Source organism: Dromiciops gliroides, chromosome 4, assembly GCF_019393635.1.
Source record: "Dromiciops gliroides isolate mDroGli1 chromosome 4, mDroGli1.pri, whole genome shotgun sequence".
Taxonomy (NCBI): domain Eukaryota; kingdom Metazoa; phylum Chordata; class Mammalia; order Microbiotheria; family Microbiotheriidae; genus Dromiciops; species Dromiciops gliroides.
The window spans coordinates 432,419,649-432,429,108 of NC_057864.1; the positions used below are offsets into that span (position 1 = coordinate 432,419,649).

Consider the following 9,460-nt stretch of genomic DNA (forward strand, 5'->3'; position numbering starts at 1 on the left):
CCTTTCATTTTTGATATTGGTAATTTAGTTTTCTTCTTTCTTTTTTTTTAATCAAATTAACCATTTTTTATCTATTTTATTGGTTTTTTCATAAAACCAGCTCTTAGTTTTATTGATTAATTCTATAGTTTTCTTGCTTTCAATTTTATTAATTTCTCTTTTAATTTTCAGGATCACTAGTTTAGTATCTAATTGGTGATGTTTAATTTGTTCTTTTTCTAGCTTTTTAAGTTGCATGCCCAATTCATTAATCTCCTCTTTCTCTTTTTTATTCATGTAAGCAGAGCTATATATTTTCCCCTAAGCACTGCTTTGGCTGCATCCCATTGATTTTTGTATGTTGTTTCATTATTGTCATTCTCTTGGTTAAAGTTATTGATTGTTTCTATGATTTGTTGTTTGTTTGACCCATTCATTCTTTAGAATGAAATTATTTAGTTTCCAATTGATTTTCAGTCTACTTTTCCATGGCTCTTTCTTACATGTAGTTTTTATTGCATCATGATCTGAGAAGGATGCATTTACTATTTCTGCCTTTCTACATTTGACTATTATGTTTTTGTGCCCTAATACATGGTCAGTTTTTGAAAATGGGCCATGTACTGCTGAGAAAAAGGTATATTCCTTTCTATTCCCATTCAATTTTCTCCAGACATCTATCATGTCTAACTTTCCTAGTAATCTATTCACCTCTTTCACTTCTTTCTTATTTATTTTTTGGCTAGATTTATCTAATTCTGAGAGGGGGAGATTCAGATCCCCCACTAGTATAGTATTACTGTGTAATTCCTTTTGTAACTCATTTAACTTCTCCTCTAAGTATTTGGATGTTATACCACTTGGCACATACATATTTAATATTGATATTAGTTCCTTATCTATAGTACCTTTTAGCAAGATGTAGTTTCCATCCTTATCTCTTTCAGTGAGATCTATTTTTGCCTGTGCTTTGTCTGAGATAAGGATTGCTACCCCTGCTTTTTTTTTACTTTAGCTGAAGCATAATATATTCTACTCCAGCCTTTTACCTTTACTCTGCGTGTATCTCTCTGCTTCAGATGTATTTCTTGTAAACAGCATATTGTAGGATTCTGGTTTTTAATCCACTCTGCAATTCACTTCCTTTTTATAGCAGAGTTCATCCCATTCACATTCACAGTTATTATTACTGTCTTTCCCCCTCCATTCTATTTACACCCTTTGTACTTTTCCCCCCTTCTTTCACCCTATTCCTCCCCACGGACATTTTGCTTCTTACCCCTGCCTCTCCCAATCTGCCCTCACTTTTTGTCACCCCCTCCCTTTTCTTTACTCTCTTCTCCCTTGCTTTTGCCCTCCCTTCTATCAGTCCCCCCTTTCCCTTCCCCTTTTACTTCCCTAAAGAATGAGCTAAGTTTCTTTATCCTAATGAATGTATATGTTATTCCCTCTATGAGATTTAAAATTGTATATAAGAGGATGAAACTCCCCTTTAACCTTTCCTTTATATATATCCCAGACCAGTAAGAGAAAGAAACCTCTGAGCTTTAATTAGAGATGGATTACTTAGCTTTTATTGTTTGGGAATTAATTAGCCAACAAACAAGGTGATGCTGATTAGGGAAATAGGAAAGTAGAAATACAAATAAATAGTCTTAGATCTAAGCTTAGTCTAAATTCCTTATAAAACTCACTGAATCCCAAAGTTACCCCTCAGGCTGAGAACCAGCATTAAGCACGTGTTGCCACCGAGGACCAGGGCCAATCACCAGAAACACACTGTCAAAACTGAGTCAGCCTGTATGTGCCGAGAGTGAGAGTGAGAGCAAGAGAGACCACTTCCGTTCTCTCCTTGTTTTTAAGCTCGCACCCCAGAAGTGGAGTGATTGGTCACGCTCTCCCGAGCATCAGCAGGCACACGGCTGTTCCTCACGGTCTCCTCCCTGAAAGAATGGTCCTTCAAAAACTGGCGGTCTTTCAGTTATTGTTAGCCAACTCTTAAATGTTAGTTAAAAACTTTCATTTTTTACCACACCTCTTTGAATCAAATCTGGTGAGAGTTGGGTTGAAACAATGTTCACCCCTCCCTTCTTTCCCTCTATTGTAATGAATTTTTTTCACCTCTTCATATGATGTAATTCACTCCATTCCACATCTCTTTTCCTCTTCTCCCCATAGACTCCCTTTTTAACCCCTTAATTTTCTTTGTATCATCACATCAAAGACAATTTATATTTATGCCCTCTGTGTATAGTCCTTCTGTCTGCCCAAATACATTTACAGTTCTCAAGAGTTATAAGTATTATCTTCCCATGTAGGGATATAAACAGTTTAATTTAATTGAGTAACTTTTTTCCCTCTGTTTACCTTTTTAAACTTCTTTTGAGTCTTGTATGTTAAGATTGAATTTTCTATTCAGTTCTGATCTTTTCCTCAGGAAACCTTGAAAGTCCCCAATATTATTGAATGTCCATCTTTTCCCCTGAAAGATAATGAATATTTTTGCTGGGTAATAGATTCTTGGCTGCAAGCCAAGCTCCTTTGCCTTCCGGAATATCATATTCCAAGCCTTGCGGTCCTTTAATGTTGAAGCTGCCAGGTCCTGAGCAATCCTGACTGTGGCTCCATGATATTTAAATTGCTTCTTTCTGGCTGCTTAGAGTATTTTCTCCTTCACCTGATAATTCTGGAATTTGGCTACAATATTCCTTGGGGCTTTCTTTTTGGGGTCTCTCTCAGGAGGTGATTGGTGGACTCTTTCAATGATGATTTTATCCTCTGTTTCTATAATAGCAGGGCAATTCTCCTTAATAATTTCCTGGAATATGCTATCTAGACTCTTTTTCTGATCATGGCATTCAGGTAGTCCAATGATTATCAAATTGTCTCTCCTGGATCTGTTTTTCATATCAGTTGTCTTTCCAATGACCTATTTCACATTTTCTTCTATTTTTTCATTCTTTTGATTCTGCTTGACTGATTCCTGGTGTCTCATGGATTCCTTATCTTCCAACTGTCCAATTTTAATTTTTAAGGCATTGTTTTCTTCGATGAGATTATGTACCTTTTTTTTCCATTTGGCCAAATGAATTTTTTAAGGCATTGTTTTCTTCAGTGAGATTATGCACCTTTTTTTTTGTTCCATTTGGCCAGATGAATTTTTTAAGGAATTGTTTTCTTCAATCAATCTTTGTTCTTCCTTTTCCAAGCTGCTGATTCTTTTTTTGTAATTTTCTTGTTTTGCTTTCATTTCTCTCCCCATTTTTTCTTCTACCTCCCTCAACTGATTTTTAAAATCCTTTTTGAGCTCTTCCAGGAAGGCTTTTTGTTCTTGAGACCAATTCACCTTCCCTCTTGAGGCTTTACATGTAGGCAATTTGAGAGTATTGTCCTCATCTGAGTTTGTGTTTGCCTCTTCCGTTGTGATACAGAAGCTCTCAATGGTGAGGGTTCTTTTCTGCTTCTTGCTCATATTGAAATTTATTTATTTATTTATTTTTATTTTTAAATTTGAGGTCTGCTCTGGGGGCACCAGGGTCCCTGTTTTGAGCTTCTTGTGCTGGGATATAGGGGCTGTATCACAGGCTTTTTACACTGAGGTCTCTATGGTGTGTGGATTTCCCCTGCCCTGGACTTCCTGTCTAAGCACGTTGGGATCAGTGGGCCTAGTCGTACCTATCCTGTCAGTGGCACTCCAGCTGGCAACCTGCCCTCTAGGCTGGTGCAGGTGGAGTTCTTTACCGTCCTGCTGTGCCAGCAGCTTGTTGAGCCAGGATCCAGGCACCTCAGTTGCTCAGCTGTGGCCCACAGCTTCCTGCTGACTTGCCCCAATCCCCTCAGCTTTGCACTGCCACCCTGTGCTGCGCCTCCCTTCTGCCAGAGTCAGACGGACCTTTCCTGAAGTTTTCTAAATTATCTCTGGTTGGAAGACTGTGTCTCTCTGTCTCTTTGCAGGTTCTATAGTTTCAGAATCTGTCCAGAGGCTTGATTTAATGTTCTTTTTGAGGGAACAGAAGGAGACCTCAGGCAGCTTGCTGATTCCTCTCTTGCTCTGCCTTCCTTCATTTAAAAAAAAGAATTAGTTTGGATTCCCTTTGTTACATTCACTGTGCCTAGTCTGTTTGCAAACATTTTTTTTCTCAAGTGAGTATTTTATTATTTTCCAGTTACATATAAGAATAGTTTTCATAGGATTTTCAGTTCCAAAATTTTCTCCCACTCTCTCTTCCCTCCCTCCTCCCCAGGATAGAAAGCAATCTAATATAGGTTATATATGTGCAATCACATTAAACATATTTCTGCATTAGCCATATTGCGACAGAAGGGTCAGAGCAAAAGGGAAATACCTCACAAAAAGAATTTTTTTAAAAAGCCCCAAAGTAGAGACAGTATGGTTCAATCTGCATTCTTAAACCACAGTTCCTTTTTCTGGATGTTGAGAACATTTTCTATTATGAGGTTCTTTGAAATTGTTTTGGATCATTGTATTAATAAAAAGTGCCAAATCTGTCACCAGTGTTCATCACACAATGCTGGTGTTACTGTATACAGTGCTCTTCTGGTTCTGTTCCTCTCAGTCAGCATCAGTTCCTGTAAGTCCTTCCAGGTCTTTCTGAACTCCCCCTGCTCATCATTACTTTTCACATTGATTTTTTAAAAAAATTGTGTTCTAAATTTTCTTCTTCTTCTTTTCTCTTGTTCAGGAGATATGCAAGGAAGAGTGAAGAAAAAGTGAATTACAACAAACAAAAAGTTACCCTTACATGAGCATTAGTTCACAATCATATCAGAATAATAATAATAGCTTCTACAACCCAGGATTGTTACGAGGATAAAATTAGGTAATATTTGAAAAGCTTTTAGCACAATGCTCAGTGCAAAGTAGGTGCTATGTAATTGTTAGCTATGATAGGGAGTTTAGGATATATCAAGGAATTAAGGGACTATTAAAGTTTTTACTGTCCAATGAGATATCAGGGCATAGCAAGAAAGTCCATTAGGCATGGCTACTACCTGGGGTGGCTCCCCGGGGACAGAGATAACTCCAGAAGCCAGGACCATCACTCCTCATTCAAGCTTTTCACACCCCACCCCCAAAAGGAACTTTAAATTGTCAGTTGGTCTCCCCATCTATCCTCTATAAAAGCTTTGGCCTTCTTTCCATTCAGGGAGGAGAAAGTATCTAAGCCATCTCCTTCCCTTGAGGCAAATTCTTCTACTTTCCTCTTGGGCACTTTATCTAGCACCCAAATAATAGACGATTAATTGGAATTTGTATAAAAGTATAATTCTTGGGGCAGGTAGGTGGTGCAGTGGATTGAGCACCGACCCTTGAGTCAAGAGGACCTGAGTTTAAATCTGGCCTTAGACACTTGACACGTACTAGTTGTGTGACCCTGGGCAAGTCACTTAACCCCAACTGCCTCACCAAAAATAAATAAGTAAAGAAGGAAAGAAAGAAAGAAAGAAAGAAAGAAAGAAAGAAAGAAAGAAAGAAAGAAAGAAAGGAAGGAAGGAAGGAAGGAAGGAAGGAAGGAAGGAAGGAAGGAAGGAAGGAAGAAAGAAAGAAAGAAAGAAAGAAAGAAAGAAAGAAAGAAAGAAAGAAAGAAAGAAAGAAAGAAAGAAAGAAAGAAAGAATAATTCTTTACAGAGGAATACCTAAAGACCCACCACTGCCACCTATTTCCTCTTGACAGCTATTATCTTTATCACTATCATCATCATCATTATCAATGAATTACTGGGATATTAAATTCTACACAAAATGTCATTGCCAGGTTGAAGAATCCCAAAATTCTGGCCCTATTCTGTCATTAGTTAAATGCTAGAATTCAATTCCATACACAGCTGCTAAGCACCTATTGCATTTTTTTTATTTATGTCTATTTATTCATTCATTCATCTATTTTGCAAAAGCATTTTAAAAAACAATGCCTTTTAGTGGATAATCTCAAATTTTGTTTTATATGCATAGAAAAACATTTCCCTAGATAAGATACATTGGTGCAAATAAATAACCAAGAGGCTTTATTATTCACCAATTACACTTGTGATATATGTGTAAAAAAACCTGCCTTAACTTCTTTTTGATTTTGTTGTTCAAATCTAATTTCATTATGTGGTGTGGATTGATAACCTATTTGTAGCTTATAGTCTTAGCTAATTGCCTGCGTGCATGAAGAAGTTAATATTTTCCCATGATCACATAGGTATTAACTAGTATGTGTCAAAGGCTAGACGTGAACCCAGGTCTTCCTGGCTCCAAAGTCAGACCTCAATCTACTATGCTACTTTGTACACTTTGATTGTTATGAGAAATTAATAAAATGTTATGCCCATAAGAGTGAAAATGAATGTCTGTACTTTGAAGTTGTGTAATACCTGTAAGACATTCTTCACTAATACCCCTGAGCATGTCATCCCATACAATGGGCTTCACATTGGGGTGGTGGATGAGCACATGGCTGGCAACTGCTTTCATCTGGGTCAGACACAGTTTTACCATACTGTTTTGTTCCTGTTGCAGCCACTGTTTAGACATCTCCCCTTCACCAAGGAAATATAACTCATCACATCCTATGTGAAACCATCGAATGCCTCTGTGAAGCTCCATTACTTGATTGATCATTGTACCCACTAATGCCAGGGATTCTTCCTTGTGGGGGTTCAAGGCATTTGGAAACAGCTCTACTTCCCGGAGGTGGGAAAACTGCTCATGCTTCAGAACAAATTCCATGTGTCCAAATGTTTGCACCAGGGGAATAACCTCTAACTCATGTAGCTTGGCCAGATGAAGAATTTCCTTGATCTCAGAGGGGCTGTAGGCGTGCCTGGCTCTCAGAAGCTGTAGAGGGCCCTCATAGGGAAACATGTCTTCATATTCAATGAGGATGCCATTGGCACCAAGGGCATGGAAGAGAGGGAAGATCTTGACTTGAAGTTTCCAACCTGGCTTCTGCAATTAACCTCGGTGATTCCGCTCGTGTCCTGGGGGCCTGAGTTCTGCGGCGGCCCGGGAAGGTTACACACATAGAGAGCCTAGGCAGCCGAGAAGCGAGAAGGGAGGGGCGCCCACAGCTGCTCGTGGGCAGGGCTCGACGTACATTGGGTCCGAGAGGTCGCAGATCTGCACTGGCGGGGTAGAGTGTAAGCCAAAGGCGGTGAGAGGGGGCAACTCCAAGCTCAGGGCAGCGGCTCAGCCTATCTATCCTCTGCTCACCCGAGCAACATCAGCCTCCCACCATCCAGGCCTTCGGGAGCGCGAGGGAAGAGGAGCGGTCTCGCACCTATTGCATTTTAACCTCCCCTCTTCTTGCCCCACCCCCTTTGGTGTCTTAGAATCACAGAACATTAGAAGGAATATCAGATAGCAGAATCTACCACTAACTATCCCAGAGAAGAAATCAACAGTTCCTTCCTTAATGATCTCCTGGGACACCACATCTCAAAGCAGCTGATTTCATTTTGACATTTTAGAAAGTTTTACTTACAGGCATTTTGGGGAAAGAGGGGGAATAAACATTTATAGAATGCCTATTATGTGTGAGGAGTTTTTTACAAATATCACCTCATTTGATCCTCACAGTAACGGTATGGCATAGTACAGATTCTTTTGGGGCATAGGTTGGACTAGATCAGGATTCTTTTTCCCCCAGGGAAATGAAGGTTAAGTTTCTTGCCCAGGGCCACATAGCTAGTAAGTGTCAAGTGTCTGAAGGTGGATTTGAACTCAGGCCCTCCTGAATCCAGAGCTGGATCCATTGTGCCATCTAGTTGCCCCCTAAATCAGGGTTTTTAATTTTTTTTCCACTCATGACCCCTTTTCACCAGAGAAATTTTTATGTGACCCCAGGGTATATAGGTATATAAAATAGGTATACATAGCCTTTTACTATAGCAAGATTTTTCACAGCCCCCACATTCAGTTATGTGACTCTATACGGAGGTTCAACCCACAGTTTAAGAAGCTTTGGACTAGATGGCCACTGAAATCACTCAAAACTCTAAAACTCATTGATTCTGTAATTCTGTGATTCTCTGAACAGAGATGTCATTGTCTGGTGATACTCCAGGATTACCTGGCATATATTAATTATATACAAATAGAAAGACAGACAGACATGGAGCATATAGCTATAACTAGATGGGTCAGGGGATAGAATACTGGATCTGGAGTCAGGAAGACCTGAGTTCAAATCCAGCTGCAGACAATTCTAGCTGTGTGACCTTGGGTAAATCACTTTACTTTCATTTGTCTCAGTTTCCTGTTGAGTGAGGATAATAATAATACTTCACAGAATTGTTGTGAGGATTAAACAAAATAATGTTAGTAAAGCACTTAGCACAGTGACTGGCACACCGTAGTGTGTCATTTGAAAATATATTGGGGGTGCCTGTCTCTGTTCTAGGTTTTAGGAAACTTAGGCGGGGTTTCTAATATATTGCTACTTACAAATTAGGGGCTATAGCACCAGTCTTTCGCATTAAGCATTTATTAAATCATATTAAATGTTAGTAAAAAGAGAGCACCTGACTCTGAAAGTTCAGAAGCCCTAAATTACCTAGGATAGAGGGGAGAGAGGGGCACCCCGTGGCTGCATCCGCCAGAGTCACAGGCCAAAAGAGAGAGTTCAAGAGATTTACGGAGAGAGAAAGGTCAAACCTTCCTCCCCCATTCCAAAGGATTTTATCCTCTCTCGGGTAGAGGCTGGTCACTGCACCTTGACCCAAGCTAATTGGCCAGTAACATTCAAATCCATTGATTGACATGACTTGAGCATGGTCCATATCAAAATGAGAAGTGCCCTGCTGCTCAGGGTCTGTTAAAGACAAACCCTTTGAGGGCAAAGCTTTTAGGTAGGTGTGGTTCTCATCTCTATTACCTCTTTTCAGAGTCAGAGCGCCAAATTTACTGACTCTGGGCTGGACTTAGAAGAAGTCAGGCAAGGCTCCCTTGAGTGGGCCCCCCCAAAAAAGCCCATTTTCTCACAGTAGGAACTTAAGAAATCCTTATTTCCTATTCCCATATACCTCCTTTCTTCTCCATTAGAATGTAAGTTCTTTAAGGGCAACAACAGTTTTACATTTGCCTTTATATACCTAGTGCTTATAATAATAATGATAGCTAACATATAGTACCTTAAAGTACACCAAGAATTTTTCATGTATCACCTCATTTGATCAACACAATAATGCTATGATGAGGGTGCCATTATTATAACCACTTTACAGATGATAAAACTGAGGCTGAACAAGGTTAAGCAATTTGCCCTGTGGTTACAGAGCTAATAAATATGTGAGACAGGATTTGGACTCAGGTCTTCCACACTTGAAGTCCAAAGAACTATCACCAATATGCCCTCCTCAATTTACTCTGGTTATAACCCTGCTTTGTATTAAGAATTCAGTTCTCAGTCTTATGGATTATATTTTTATCCATTCATACCCAATGAATGGCAGATAGAGTTGATTCTCTTCATGT

At 39.4% G+C, this 9,460-nt stretch overlaps 1 protein-coding gene across 1 annotated transcript; it reads right to left on the reverse strand.

Moving 5' to 3' along the window:
* Positions 1-5,867: 5,867 nt before the first annotated feature.
* LOC122725460 (hexosaminidase D-like) lies at positions 5,868-7,243 on the reverse strand. The gene has a single exon (XM_043962580.1). The coding sequence runs from the start codon at positions 6,848-6,850 to the stop codon at positions 6,254-6,256; it is 597 nt and encodes a 198-aa protein (XP_043818515.1). The 5' UTR covers positions 6,851-7,243; the 3' UTR covers positions 5,868-6,253.
* Between the last annotated feature and the right edge of the window lie 2,217 nt (positions 7,244-9,460).